The sequence below is a fragment of the Magnolia sinica genome, chromosome 5 (genome assembly GCF_029962835.1).
Source record: "Magnolia sinica isolate HGM2019 chromosome 5, MsV1, whole genome shotgun sequence".
Lineage (NCBI taxonomy): Eukaryota > Viridiplantae > Streptophyta > Magnoliopsida > Magnoliales > Magnoliaceae > Magnolia > Magnolia sinica.
The window spans coordinates 101,652,888-101,669,473 of NC_080577.1; the positions used below are offsets into that span (position 1 = coordinate 101,652,888).

Consider the following 16,586-nt stretch of genomic DNA (forward strand, 5'->3'; position numbering starts at 1 on the left):
GTTTCGGCTGAGGTCCTAACCCATGAGATGTGGGGCCTGGGCTATGAGATAAAGAGATCGATTCTCCATGCTCTATCAGTTCGAGCTTTAACAACTAGTTGTTAATTGTCCTATATATATATATAACGGCACTACTTTGCTATCGGTCACCCAGGAGTATTTGGTCTTGCAATGTGGTCCTTGCTGATTCACACAGGATTCCACGTGCCCCATGCTACTCTTTGCTCTGTCAGGTTTTCACCCATTGCGGAAAATTCCCCGCTGCTACCTCCCGTAGGAGTCTGGGCTGTGTCTCAATCCCAGTGTGGCTGATCATCCTCTCAAACCAGCTACTGATCATCGCCTTGGTAAGCTTTTAAAAGATCCATCAGACTTGGGAGTGAATGATTTGATCACTGAATATTCGATCCTTCCTTCCACTTGGACTTGTCATATCACATTCTGTTCTGCGATATTTGAGAATCACCGTCAATACCTCGGTGTAGATCCGGGATAATTCTTTGTTCCACAGCACTAGGGCTATTTACAACTAGCCAATTAATAATTCTCAGATGATGTACTATTGGCGATAATATCGGTGTCGCTAGTCTAGCGATACCGAAACCCCAATTTTTCAGTTCTCTATCGGTGAAAAATTGGAGATATTGTCGATAATTTTGGATTATCGCCGAGAATATCGACCATAGCCACCAACCATGCAGCCAACAACCCATTTTTTCGATAAATAGGTAAAAATAAGGGGAAAAAAAAAATCAAAAAATCGCTTTGATTTCGCTGTTTTTGCAAATACGTGAGAGTGATAGCGTACCTGGTTGATCGAAACTCACAGCTTAGAAGAATGCCTCCTGTCGATCTTCGAACATTGCAAAGAGGTAAGAAAAACCTCAAAATCCCCTTTCCCTTTTCCATTTGAAGCTTGAAATTTCGGCGAAAAATCAGCGATTTTGGGAATTTCCTCGCGATTTGGGAATGATATAGGGTTTCGAAACCCTCCCTCGCGAACGACATTTCAAGGTTTCCTTCCTCTTTTTTTCTTTCTTTCTTTTTTTTTTTTTTCTTTATTTCGGGGTTTATAGGAGGACGCGGATTGGCTGGTGTACCTTACACCAGTTGTATACCTGCTGTATTGACGTCAGCAAGTTCAGTGGGTTTGATCATGAGCTATGTGTTATATCCAGACCGTCAATCCATTTGGTGAGCTCGTCTTAAGGCTTTAGAAGAAAAATAAGACAGATCTAGCTATCAAGTGGACCACACTGCAAAAAGCAGTGGGAAATTGAACGTCTACCATTGAAACACCTTTTGGGGTCACAGAAGTTTTGGATCAATATGAAAATTGTTTTTCCTCTTCATTCAGGTCTTTGTGACCTTGTGAACAGATTGGATGGAAAATAAACGTTACGGTGGTCCTTAGGAAGGTTTCAACAGTTTACATCAATCGTCCCGCTGTTTTGTGTGGTGGGGTCCACTAAAGCTTTGGATCTGCCTCATTCTCTGGGTAATGCCTTAAAATAATATCTCCAAATGAATGGACATGATGGATACAACATATACATCCTAGTAGGGTCCACGGAACTTGATGACGTGTAGCGAGTGTCACTACATCAGTATCTAATCCGCGTCCGGTTTTTTACGCAGAAATCAGACTGCGTAACTCAGTACGCTCTTATTATACTGAGTAAACTCTATAATGCCCACCATGAATGTCTCTAGTCTATTCACACCTTCCATCCGTTTTTCCATCTTATTTTAAGGGCCGAGACCAAAATATAAGCATACCCAACGATTAGGTGGACGATACCATTGGAAACAGTTGGAATAATGACTTCCACCATTAAAACCTTTCTAGGGTCCCCAGTGATGTTTATTACTCATCCAACCTGTTCATAAGATCACACTGACATGGATGAAGGGAAAACACAAATACAAGCTTGATCCAAAACTTCTGTGGCCCTCAAGAAATTTTCAACGGTAGATTTCAATTCACACTATTTCCTATGGTGTGGTCCACTTGAGGTTTATATATATACTTCATTTTTAGGCTCAAGTCCTAAAATTATCTGTTAAAATGGATGAACGGAGTGGATAAAATACATAAATCACTGTGGACCCCACAGAGTTTACTCAGTACGCTTAACCTATTGAGCTTCCTTTTAGCGTGGTGTGCAGGTGCGAATGTCAGTGGTGTGTGGACGTCACCAAGTTCTGTGGACCCCACCATGATGTATGTGTTATATCCACATGGTCCATCCAATTAGCGAGATCATTTTAGGTAGTGAACCCAAAAATGAGGCAGATCCAAAGCTAGGGTGGACCACACCGCCAAGGCAATGGGGACAATGATTCCTACCGTTGAAACCTTCCTAGGCGCCATGGCCCACAATGGTGTTTATTTGTCATCCAAGTTGTTCATAAGATCACACGGGGATGGATGAAGGTAAGATACAAAAATGACATGGATCCAAAACTTTTGTGGCCCCTAATAATTTTTCAATGGTAGGCATGTTCAATTCATATTGTTTCCTCTGGCGTGGTCCATTTGAGCATTGGATATGCTTCATCTTTGGGATCAAGCCTTAAAATTATCTTGTAAAATGGATGGATGGGGTGGATAAAATACATAAATCACAATGGGCCCCACACAGTGATAAACGTACTGATTTATAGGGTGTGCACGTGTCACTTGTTTGTATCCGTGGATTGATGGGTCGATGTTATGTGGGGCCGTCATAATGATAAATATTTTATCAATGTTGTCCATTTATTTTGATAGATAATTTTAAGGCATGAGTCTAAAATGAGACAGATCTGCATGACTGCATCTCAGGTGGACCACACTAAAGGAAACAGTGGCGATTAAATGCCCACCATTAAAAACTTCATAGGGCCATTGTAATGGGTTTTTTTTTTTTTTTGCCATCCAACCTCTTGATTAGGTTACACAGATCTTGATGAAGCGAAAACACGGTTTAGATTTTGTTAAAATTTGCCACATGTACCATTTTCAAATGCTAGGTATCAAGTGTCATACATAGCCAAAGTATCAAATACCATACTGATTGGATAATCTAATCCATCCTTGATTTGGCATCTTTGAGTTCATTTATTTTTACATGTCTTAATTACTGTATACCAGCTGCATTTGTATTATATGAACTCATTTTGATTACTATTTGAGTTATTTTTTACGACAATGCATGCTTTTTGGTTCCCATTAAATGGAAACTTCTAATTTAATGCATTCTTTTTGCAATTTTTTCATTCTTAAATATGTAAATATGTGTATTTAGGCATGTCCTAAAGTTTCACTAAAAAATTCCTCTATTTTTCTCATGTTTCCCCACATTTCTGGTTATCGGCGATATTATCGGCGATAACGATATTATATCTTTATCTCCGGCCAGCGAAACTTGTAGTGACACTGACAACTCGAACACTGCCTATGATGTGTGTTGAAGTTCTAGTATTGCATAATTGATTACATCTACTAATGCTCCATGACGAGCATAGGAATTTCCTTTTGCCTTTTGATGCAAGAAGAACATTCTTCTTTGTTAAGAAGGGTGACATTTTTCGTGAAGCTGCAGTTATTGAACCCAACAGCAATAATCAAATTTGGGACTGTATATGTGTTGGTGTAGATTTGGAGTTCATCCTCCAGGCAAAATTATTAGGAGTTCACATTTTTGTGGTTGTTGGTTTATTTGCTCACAGCCTCACAGTGATTGAGTCATGGGTTCAAGCCAATCTTTACTATGTGCAATTTGGGACGTTTTTCAGTGGAAATTTTCTATTGTAATGTTGTCGTCAGTCGTCACAACTAACAAACTACGTAGATATTGAAATTAGTAATTTTAAGAAATAAAACCATGGGAAAAGCTGATGTCTGTGCTGGGGGTATGATCTGCTTCTGTTGCAATTCAAAAACCTTAACATTAAACAGAATTCATATTGCAAGCATATGATCAAACATTGCAAAACCCTAGAGATTTAACTGCATAGAGTTTTAGGGTTTTAGAGGGTTGAAGCAACCTGCAAATTTGATCAAGAATGATCAAAATCTGAACAAAGCTCAAACTAAAAAAGATAATTTGAACAGTAAATAAATATAAAAAGTCTATGAGGGTGGGAGATGTAGCCTTATACATTGTTCCTTGGCTAGTTTTCTTGGAAATTCCTACTCAACGTCTAATTGCTGACTTGTTTCCTGAGCGAGCATGGTTCTAATTACTTTTTCAAAGCAGACTTCTAGGATTTTGTAGGGCCTTCTTTTCTTGTCCTTGAAATAAAAAAGAAGAAAATGAAAGGAAAGGACTTCTAAAAGGACAACCCAACTATCCAACCTGGGAAACAAGTTTCCTGAACTCACACCTGATCTAACTTATTTGAACCTTAGTTGCAAGATCCTTCTAACTAGGTGTGGCTCCCGCTTCGAAACACGCTTCGAACTCGTGCTCCCACTCCTGTTTCGTTGCCATTTATACTCTATAACATTTTAAAATAGGGGCTTCCCTGCTCCCATACCTGAAAGCTTTTGCCGCTTCACTTCATGGTTTGTGCAACTATAATCTGAACTGACTGTCATGTCTTGATCTCTACCTGAACCTATTGGGTAAACCCTATAAATAAACTAGAACCTAGAACATTCCTACCTAGACATGAATCGCTCAGCCCATAGTTGATAACACGTGATTTGCGGGCTTGCTTGGGAAATGCCTGTGCATAATTTCCCCCATTTGGAGGAACCCTGCCCATGTGTTGTCAGCATGAATCTTCCTGTAATTGTCTATTTGTTATCTTCTGGAATCCAGTACTTTACATCAATGATATTCCCTGTACCGAATATCAAACCGTGACAATGTGTTTTGGTTGCGTGATGGTTCAAAATATTTGCCAATATGTAGCGTATCAGCCTCTATGTATTGCAGTTCTTGCATTCTTGATATGATCTTCTGATATGAATCATTAATACCCAAACATTTGACTGAACTGGCCAATTTGCATTGGCACGCATTGTTCAGTTGTCATGGGACACTTCTATTTTTATTTTTATTGTTTTTCATAATTTTGTTCTTTGTTTTGTAAATGGTGAAAACACCTTTTCATGGAAATCACGGTTTCTCATGTTTGCTAATTTTATTTTCTCCTGGCTAGGACCTGCAATTAACTTCCATGGTGCAGAAAAATTGTTTCCATCCCCTTCTGATCGTTGTCCCATGTGGACATCTATGATGTAGATCACGCATGCCACATTCCTATTGTGTGTGTCTCATCATTGACCAATGGTTTCATCGTTCAATTAGAGTGATTCTTGAGTGGCACATCCAATAAAAGGTGGGCCCCACATAATGGAATATGAATTCATGAATGTCCCTCAAGTGATCACTTGGCCCCAGCATTATGGGGATGTATTGTCGGAATTTTGAAAAGGTGAGCACAATGCTTCTCTTTGATTTGATAGTATGTGCCGTCCTACCAGAAAAAAAGAGGACAAGAAGAATTCAATATCAGATTAGTGATTGACAGAAGGATGCTAGATTTCTGGACAGACTTCAGACCAAACAAAAGGAAAGTCAGTATTTGGCCTTATTGAACTAGGAAACATGCAGATTTATATACCTATATTTAATGTGTGGTTTTCCACATAATTCCTGTTTTTGAGGTTATTATGTTCAGCCAGTCCCATTGACCAGCATAAACTTGCGAGACCACAAAAATTATGGTTATTGACCATGTGTCATTTGTATTGAGTCGTAAATTCACTAACCATGTTTACCTATTTTTCTGCAGAAAGATGGAAGCAGTGCAGATTATAGCAGCTATCTGGATGCAAAAGTAAGCATTTTCTTACTTCTACTATATTTCGCTGGTACAGGTATAACAAGGTTATTTATGAGTGAACTAACTCTCCATTGATGAATGATGCATATTTGTTTCCACTGATTGAAGCACAAACCCATAGGAAGTTTGCAGTTTAATGAAGAGCTTTTCTAAGTGTGTGTGTATGCAATAAAGCTCATGTACATGCCACACGTGTACCAGCATGGCACATAGGTAGGAAATCCAATCCATCCATCAGGTTGGTCCAGTCATGTACATGCTTTCCCAAAAATAAATTTGGTCCAGTCAGCATGTGGGCCCCTATATTGGAAGCAGGTGGATGGGTTGCAGATATTCAGCTGTGTTTTTCAGAACCGTTCATTTATTTTGCAAACTGTAGCCCGCCTGACCAGTGGATCAACCAGATTCTTGGTCTAGCATATCAATATGGTGGTGTCAATCTGATGGATGGATTGAATCTCAGACCTATCATGCCATGCTGGCACATGTGTGGTGTTACATGAGCTTTATTGCACATGCGTGTGGGCTTAGCAAGGCTTGTTAAATGGAATGACAAGTTAACTTCTTCCTCTTCTTCTTTTGAATGATGGCAACACCCTTTTTCTTTTTTTTTTTGAATTATGGCAACACATCATGATCTTAAACTTATCAATCAATCATTTAGCTTGATGCTGATTGTTGTTCAATTTTACTTGTATTATCTGGTCAGTTGGAAATGTAGGGATGCTTCATACTCTAACAGCTGTTGCTGCCAAAGCTTGAAAAATCCTTGATTCCCTGAGATCATGTCCCTTCCATGTCTTTCGCACATTGGCAGGATCCGATCCAGTTGGTGGGGAGATGTGGACTTCCTTCCTCTCCTGATTTGGGGTGGAATGGACATTTAACATTTAAATAGGGAACACAGTGGTGGAATTGTTCGGGGACCATTTGAAAAGTGGAAGAAATCCCTTTGGAGGATGTGCCTCGAGGGATTCCGTGGGAGCTGTGGAAGAGAGAAACTCAAGGATCGTCGAGAACAAATTCTCATTGTTGGAATCTGTTTGAAGAAGGATACTTCATATAGTTATTGAATTGGCATTGGTAAATGACAAATTTTGTGGTTGCTCCAAGGAGGTCCTATTGGGGAACTAGGAGTGCTTGTTGCTTGGAATGAGAGGACTCCTCCATAATTGATGCTTCACTAGTTTTTCTTCTTCTTCTTCTTCTTATGTAATTAAACTAGGCGTGTCTATTCCAATCAATGATGAGAAGCTCACATCCAAGGTGGGCCTTGCCTTTTTAATGTAATATATTTCAGTCTATGAATGATGCATTCGTGAATTAATTAAAAAAAGAAAAAGAAAAAAAGTAAATGCATTCGTCAATTAATTAAAAAAAGAAAGAAAGTATGTTGAACTGTGCAATGCCCTTTTGATCTACATAAGTCTTTTTGAGGAGAGAGCTGCCATAACCTTGCTGCTAGATACTTTTGTGATTTGCCTTCATTAAATCGATGTGGATATCCCCTAAGAAGTATTTTTCTTATTGTCTCAAAGTTAATCTTCTCATTGTGTTTAGTTTATAAGGGTTTTGTTTTCTACGTTTCACATTTTTTGGACATTTTTTCATGTTAAACATTGCTTAACTGATTACATTTTCATCTCCCAATAATATCATGCTAAAATTAAGGTCATTGCGTGATAAAAGGTGTGTGCATTGTCCAGTTCCTAGTTGCACGGACCTTCTACCTTCCTGCCAATCCTGCTTCAACCCATGCTTCGGACTAATGCTCCAGCGTCTACCTTCTAATTGCTTATGCTTGCTATCATTTTGAAATGGAGGCTTCCCTGCTCCCACACCTCAATTCGTTGCCTCTTTTCTTCACGCTTCTTACAACTATAGTCTAGTTATAAAAGGTGCTAATAGTGTTAGCTTTTTTTGGAAGATAACGATAATTTATTAAAAGAGAACTCGGTGAAATTACAAGGTGGGATTGATGGGGACATCAGAGGACCTACTCGGGTGAATCAGAGATGGAGATGACCACCCACATTAGAGCAACTTTCTTTGTTGATGGGAGACGAGTTCCAGATGGGGCTTGTCAGGCTATTTTGAAGACCCCACATGCATTGGACATACATCAGGAAGACCCCACCTTGGGATGATGTATGTGGGCTACTTAAGAGATCATTTTAGTCATATGATTTCTATTTCTTGTCGGTCTGACCACTTGATCTTGTTGATCAGGCCATCGGGCCACCAAATCTTTTAGATTTGGGCCCCTTTGACTCTGATCTTGCTTTCTTTATGGTTTTTGTTATTTTTAGGAGTTATTTGATGGTTGAGATTGATAATATATGTTTTAATTTTCTTATTTTGGACAATGAGCCACTTTACTTCAGTGAGTGACATAGTTGTAATTATGCTGGATTTTAATTCCAAATTTTTAATTATAAAAGCACCTGGAGGGTGGAGTTCCAACCCTAGTGGTATTATTAAGAAGAAAAAAAAGAAGAGTAGAGCTCTCTTGTGTGAAGGAATTTTCCTCCTTATTTTCTAAGGTTTTTTTTATTATTTTTATTTATTTAAAAAAAATCTCCCTTCTAATTGAATCGTGGAAGGGTACAAACTTGTTTGGTGATAGATTCCAAGGTACATCCTTCCCCTTTCTCTTCTTCAAAAGGCATTCTTCGTCTTACATCCTTCCTCTCTCCTCTTCGAAAGGTATTCTTCTTCTTCTCTTGTCTTCCTCTTTTCCATTCCATTACAACCTTCTAAACCCTATATCTTCAATTTCTTATTTTTTTCAATTTTTAAAAACGTTAATTCCAAAATCCCCAATTCCCATGAACCCTAATTTTCCTAATTTCAGATTTTTCCCTTTCTTAACCCTAATCATAAAACTTACAAATCCGTCCATTGAGTGTGGAACGTGCCTATGCTAAGTTGGAAGTTCTATCTTTCTATCGGTCCTAGTTTTAATTGATTTATGTGATTTCTTAGCATGTGGGCATATGATTTAAGTTAAATTAGATTTTATTTCCTATTGTTTACTCTTAATTAATTTGTAGGTTAGCATCTTTTGTTAATTGAATTACTTTATGGACTATTTCATAATCTCCACGTTGCATGCTAGCATTAAATCATGTGTCCTGCATCAGGGACCCAGTGCAAGGAAGAGAAATTACAGTTAGCCAAGGACTCAATACATGATACCCAACCCAATACATCCATCTCAGCCCTAGTAAACACATTCAGCACTGACCCAGTCAATTACAAAAGTATTTTTTGATTCCTTGTAATAGTATTAGTTGACTAATTGAATTTTTCAAGTCACCCTCAAGCATGTTTGTTAAAATCATGTCTTAATTCTAGTCGTTAGGGCTGCAGTTGGGTATCTTGAAACAGTACCAGGATGGAATTGATTTCTGCAAAAGAACAATACCCGCTTGTTTCAATTCCATATGAAACAAAAAACTGATGGCCTGCTCATTTGCTCCTAGATGCATGAACATAATTGTTATTTTGGGCCTGTTCGACGCAGAAAACATGCTCAATGTGAACATGTTTTCTGTGCTTGCCCAGGCACAACACCTTTTCCATCTGGGTAGCCTCAAAACATTTCTGCAGAAATGATGTTTGAGCTACTTCCTAATTCCAAACTTGAACTGAAAACAACAGTTACAACATTCTTATTTGGGAAAGATTTGGCAATTTCTTCTTTTTCTTCCTTATTTGGTATTGTGTAGTATTGTGTAGGAGAATGGGAGGAATAAAGCCTTTGACTCTCATGACTTTATTTTATTTTGAAGGAGAGTTAAAAGAGACATACCTCCTAGAACATTCTTCGTTTTTCTTTACTAGCTAAATAATTTGAAAATATTCTTTTCTTTTCTGAAAAGTTGGCAAGAAATCAGTGAATTTTCAGGGGAAAAAAAAGGAAATTCTGTAGTCATTACAAGTCAAAGGCAAAAGTAACTAATTTATGATACCCACCCATTTGTTCTATGGCAGGGGGATGCTGATATCTTTTTCCCAACCGACTTCTGGCTCTTGGAACGCATCGACCACCATTGCTCTGGTTGGTTGAATCAACAGCCAGAATTTAAATCATCCAAGCAAATGAAGAGAAGGCGTACGATTATAGTGAGTTTTGTTTATTTGTTAATATGTTAATCTAGACTCAACCTCCCAAGAAAGTGATAACTGCCAATGAATTTTATTACCTAGAAAACAAAATAAATTGTGTATGTGGGTTACTGTCATGAGTATCTAACAAGAAAACTGTATTTTCTAAAATAATTGCCTTCTTTGACATTTTTGTTTGCATGTTGAACCCACGTCGACACATTTGTTAGGAGACAACATAAATTTGTCTTTTTATTCTTTTTTACTAAATTTATTTCTAACCATGCTGATACATTTTTCCATATTGTATGTATATCATCATCATCATCATCATCATAGCCTTGTCTCAACTATTTGCGGTTGGATCCTCACGATTGCTTGCTAGAAGTTCAATGATCGGCTGCTCACCTGACATCAACCCCATATAAAAAAAAAAAATGCATTTTTCTTCAATGTTGTTTTCTCTGTCAATGTTTTAAATAGTATGTAAGCATTCACCCTTTTGAAGCACGAGGAATAGGCGATATGCTACTTCTAGATTTTTAATTAAGGTTGTGATTGGTTGCATGAAATATCATAAAATTTGATCATGATATGGTGCAATCAAACACATCCTAAAATAATGGCAAAATAAAGCAAGGATTAATTATACATATAATGCAATAACAATGGAACTGATTTAATACTGACGTACTGTTTTTTTAAAAAACGGGTACCGACATATTGTTGCGTATATTATTTTACTAAAATCATTTACAACATTAACTAATTTTTATTGAAAATAAAAACATTATTGAAAACATTAATTAATTTTAATGTCTAGTGGAAATAACTTATAGTGTAAGCTACCTAGCATGTAACGTAGGCTAATTAGCTTGTAGGTTAGGCTACACATGACTTAAGCTATATGCCTGAGCTACTAGCGTGAATGCTAAGCTACGGTACATAGCATAAGCTACATGCTATGTAGCGCGAGCTATTTCAAGCACTGCTCTATGTACGGTGAGCTGCCTGATATCAACGTAGGCTTGATTATCGTTGATGGAATGGGGTGTTAGATCCAACATTCCAAAGTTCAAGCAAATCTTTGACCCCTTAGTTTGACTCATCTTACCTTCAAGGGAAGGGTGAAGTAAGCCCAAAAATATGGAAGAAGCCAACCATGTAATCAGACCCCTTTTGCTGGACGAGCACACACTTACACTAAGCTACAAATGCACATCTTATTTCAAGAGTTGGGGTTTGATGTGCTTCCTTAATCAAAGGGACCGACTAATCTTCAAAAGAAGCTACTGGTCAAGCAAATTGATCGATACATATTCATAAAACTCTTAACTGGTTAAATACCATTTTGCTTTTAACATAAAAAATTGGAGGTTGTACTACCTCGTGGCCTCTTACTTCTGTGTTTAAGGGTTTAGCTAGATATGTCTCCTTAGTAATTAATAATAATAGTAGTAATAGTGGTGGTGGTAGTAGTAGTAGTAGTAGTAGTAATAATAATAATAATATTATTATTATTGATAATATTAACTATAACAATAATAATAAGGCGACTTTGATAGTGGGCATATTGCAGGACAGTTTGGGTGCAGGTTTTTGAGAAATTCATAGTAGTGGTTTTGGAGTTGGAAGGGGACAGAGGCTGCAGGACTGTAGCATGTGGACATGTTTTGGGCAGGTTTCTATAGGATTGTTTCCATATAGGGAAATGGGTGGGTGGTAGTGGACCAGGCATGGTTGTAATGGTATTTTAGGTTTTTGCTAAATACTGATATTGGGGAATATCTGCATTCTGGACAGCTTTGATATTGTTTAGTATAAAGATTGGGACATCACGTCTACTGTTTCTTTTTTCTTTTTTTGGAAAGGGCTTACTGCAATGATGTCCATGTGACATCCACTTTGTCCATCAAATTCTCCAGCTCATGTTACGATGTGATCCCAAAGATGAGAGAGACACAAAACTCAGGTGGGCCACACTGCAAGAAACAGTGGAGATTGAATGCTTGTGGCCCACAGAAGTTTTGGGTCAGGCTGATATTTGGGTTCTCTCTTGGTCCTGGTGGGAATCACCTTATGAAGGGATCGGATGTCATATAAACATCATGGTGGGCCTTTCAGAGAGTGCTTTTCATGCTAAAACACTCATGTGACTTTGATAGTCACAGGGACGCATGACTTCCGCTGACATGGATGGAATGATTTCACATGGAAGATCCACCCTATCCATCAGGTGCGCCTCTCTGTCCTTGGACGGAACCTAAAAATTAGGCCGATTCAAAAACTCAGTTGGATTACACCAGTGAGGAACATTTGAGATGAGGGCACCCACCATTAAAATCCAAATTGTTGTGTGGAGTCTACCATGGTGTATATATGCCATCCAATCTATTCATCTAACATGGCCTACTAGGATGAAGGGATATGTGAAAATCACAACATTCCAATACTCACGTGCGCTGCAGAACGTGAATTTAGGGTTTTGGGCATGATTTTAGACCGTTCCTTATGGTGCAGCCCGCCAAAGACTTGGATTGGACTGATTCTTAGATCCATAGTGGAAATATGGCGGGGTACCTGATGGACGGGGTGGTTCTGATGCACGTTGTTCTCCACTTGCTAGCCTGCTAGCGGGCGAAGGGTTGTATTATTAAAGGGGGGTGGGGGGGTTAGGTTTGTTAAAAAGGGTATTTTGGTCATTTTAATGAGCTCCCATTGTTGACTCTTTGACCAAGTTTATAGAAAAGAAAGTCTTATATTTTTTATATGGTATAACAGTATAACTGTAATTAAACGAATAATAGGTGGAACTGTGATTATGCTATAATTGTAGGTGTTTAACTGTAATTTTCTCTTTTCTGCCTGTATGATATTCACCCACATAGCCTAAACTTCAGCCAATTGCTTTTCGTATTAAACCAGTTGTTTATGACATTCACATTTGTCTATATTCTGTTTTCTTATTTGAATTGGTGTGGTGTGAAAACATTTATATTTAACTTTCAGTACTGGTGAATTATTATAACTGTCTTGATGAAGCAAGACCTGTCACTTTTGACCTTTTAGAATGGGATGGCATCAAGGTGGGCCCCTCGTTATCCTGTCCAAGATTTTATGTACTATCCGAAACTGGTTTTATCTAGTACCATCCATGAATGATATGGATATAGGTCTGAAGCAGCCCAGTACAGGGTCAATATGGGGCCATATCGGTGGTGAATGATACGATATCCGACTCACTATTTAAAACCTTGATTGCGTCATTGTTGGATTCTGACAAGATTTAACCATGTGAAAGCTTTTCTGTGGGTGTTTAGCACTGTGGGTGTTTAGCACTGCATTCTCCTTATCAACAAGCTGCTTTCCTCATCATTTGCCTGCTTTCATTACATGCTCAAATCCGGCGCTTTGGTTGTGTAGCTTGATACAGCTGCATTCATGGAAGAGTTCGGTCTGCCGTCAAAGACAAGAACCAAGGACGGGTACAACCCACTACTTGATGACTTCAAGAACACTAAATTTTATCTCAGCGTACCCACACATAATAAAAGGTAAACAGCGGCTTAAGTTGATATCGGAACTCAGGTGGACCGTGATCTCATCTGCGGCCATGACATTCGTGGGCCAGCCAAGAAATAAAAAAGGACATCCACGTGGTGGTTTGAACGATCATCATTTATGTGAGAGGTAATTTTTTTGTGCAATCAGAAATTTTGGTTAGGACAGCATTTGGCGGGAGGATTGAAGGGCTATATGCTTTTTCTTGAATGTGGGTGGGGAAAGGCTCTTTTGTTTTTCTTCTTGATGAGCTATATATGATTTGCAGGTGTTAGACATGAAATGCATTAGGGTCCCTTTGGCTAGGGGATCCCGTATAATTGGAATTAAGCCTAATCTCGATTTTGGCGGGCCCAATTCTCTCCACGTAGGATTTCCTGCTACAGTGGCATTTCATGTCTTTTCTGTAACTTGAGTAATTGCATGTACATGGTGGAATCCTCCACTTTAGGGACGTAAATCCTACATGGAAGGTGTGGGGCCTACCAAAATCAGGATTGGGCTTTATCCCGATTTTGTAGGATCCCCTAAACAAACGACTGTTATTGTCCATGCCCAGAGCAGTGGCATATGGCGCATGATTCATGAACTGAAATGTTCAAATGAGTTGTAATTGAGTAAATCACAAAATGTATCTGATTTATTATTTATGGATATTTCATTGATGCATGAACCCTTCTTGTTCAATTTATACTGAAAATATTAGGGACGCGGATTTCCTGCCAAAGGCTTTCGTGCCCTGGAAACCTAGGTGGGGCCCACTGTGATGCTTGTAATAAATCCACCCCGTCCATCCATTTTGTGAGCGCATTTTAGGACTTGAGACCAAACGTGAGTAGGATTCAACGCTCGAGTGGGCCGAAAACATGAGGATTGAACGTCCACGGTTGAAATATTGGTGGGGCCATAGAAGTTGTGAATCAGGCTAATATTTGTGTTTTCTATTCATCCAAGTAGGAATAACGGTATGGATGTCATGTAAACATCACTGTTGATCCCAAGGAGGTTTCAACGGTAGGAATATCCCTACCCACCTTTTCCTTTAGTGCGGCCCACTTGACTCTTGAATCCTACTTAGGTTTGGCCTCAAGTACTAAAATAAGCTCGAAAAATGGACAGACGGGGTGGATTTCTGAGAAACATCAAGGTGGCCCCACCTAGTTTTCCAGCGCAGGAAGTTCTTTTGCAGGAATTCCGCGTCCAAATATTAGAAGTAGCTGGAAATTAGACAAGGCAGATCATCTTCGTGTCCCAATGTGGCACGTGGGTGTGAGATCCAAGCCATCCGTTATGTTGCTCTGATTTTAAACTACATGTATACTCTGGCCCGAAAGCTAGGTTTGCCCGCTCATCAGCTAGCTACAATGTTTTGGAAACGGGCGTGGATTAGAAAAACTCGCTGGAGTCTTCTGAGATGTACATTTGTTCACAAGAAGCCCTGTGTGATGAGTAGACCAGCTTGATTTGGGGATATGGCTTCTACACGGTGTGGCCCGGCTTATGGGTGGCTTGGATCCCATGTGCATTCTGTGCTGTATGTGGTGGTGTGTAAATGCACTATCTTGATCATGTGTGTTGGCTTAATATAGTTTGATGGCCCACCACAATCAGTGGCGACAATTGGTTCAGTGGGCGATCATGATCCATTCAGCAGGTGTGCCACAATGTTAGAAACATGTGGACAGGTAAGAAGCCTTCAGCCAAGTTCTTCTCTTTTTTCCTTTTTTCTGCTGTGAATTTACTTGGTGAACTGGGGCCTACCTGATGAGTTGACTGGCTTGATTCTTCCAGGAGAGGCATTTAAGTTGGCCATTATTTTCTCCACAGGTTTGGCCCATATATATATAACGCCCACCTGCTCACCAGTTCTCACGGAACTGGTGCCAACTTTTTTGAGAACCCATCATACGTGACGTGGATCCAAAATCTGAACCGTCCATGTGAAGCAGCACCTCATGAAACCCTGTAGTCCCAAGTTTTACTTTCATCCAAAACTTTGGTGGGCCATGAAAAATGAAAACAGTTTCCTCCCTTGATTTGCATTTCTCTTTGCTATGGCCCACCGGAATTTTAGATCAGGGTGAAAATTTGCCCCCTGTGGTATCATGGGATTCCGCATCACATGGACCGTTCAGATTAGACACCCATAACATGCGTGCAAAGGTGCGCAGGTGAGCATGACTCTCTCTCTCTCTCTCTCTCTCTCTATATATATATATATATATATATATATATATATAGCCATTGTTAGACTCATGCAACCATCACACTATCCCTCTTGTGCGCCAAGTGGGCAGCCTGGGAGAAAGTTTCTCTTAGCATTCATAGGTAAATTACTGAGAAAGGGTATTAGAATGTAAATATTTTGTTATATTTCTTAAATGAGTGGCTAGAGAGGTTGGATGGTCACTAAATGGATCAAAGTAAAAGTTCGTATCAGGGGTTTTCATGAGGTTCTGCTTCATGTGGACCATTCAAATTTGCAAGACTCATCAGATATGATGAGTTTTCAAAATAGTTCGTATGTAGTATGTACAAACTGGTTCGCAGGTGAGCATTTCCGTGTGTGTGTGTGTGTAGAGAGAGAGAGAGAGAGGCATGCTCACCTACGCACGTGTGCACCTTTGCACACGTGTCATGGGTGTCAAATCCTAACGGTCCATAAGATGCGGAATCCCATGAAACCTTAGGGGGTGAATTTTCACCCTGATCTAAGATTCTGGTGGGCCATAGTAAAGAGAAATTCAAATCTAGGGAAGAAACTGTTTGCGTTTTTCATGGCCCACCGAAGTTTTAGATCAAAATAAAAATTTGTACCAGGGGGTTTCATGAGGTTCCGCTTCATGTGGACCGTTCAGATTTGCGAGACTCATCCGATATGATGAGTCCTCAAAAAAGTTCGTATGTAGTACGTACGAACTGGTTCGTAGGTGAGCGTTTCCATGTATATATATATATATATATATATATATATATATATATATATATATAGGGAAAAGGTACTATGCGCTCGACCTCACGAGTCCGTCCCATGAGGTTGAGCTGTGTGGGCCCCACCGTGATGTGTTTCGAAC

General features: G+C 39.2%; 1 protein-coding gene across 2 annotated transcripts in view; it reads left to right on the forward strand.

Annotated features, from left to right (window-relative positions):
- Positions 1-14,199, forward strand: part of LOC131246457 (protein arginine methyltransferase NDUFAF7 homolog, mitochondrial) — a 76,367-nt gene extending 62,168 nt beyond the window's left edge. For both annotated transcript variants that reach the window (XM_058246614.1, XM_058246615.1), the window contains 3 exons: positions 5,791-5,835; positions 9,838-9,969; positions 13,375-14,199. In XM_058246614.1, coding sequence (XP_058102597.1) covers positions 5,791-5,835; positions 9,838-9,969; positions 13,375-13,509 — 312 coding nt within the window. In that variant the 3' untranslated portion in view covers positions 13,510-14,199. The remainder of the gene's footprint in view (positions 1-5,790; positions 5,836-9,837; positions 9,970-13,374) is intronic.
- Positions 14,200-16,586: the final 2,387 nt, after the last annotated feature.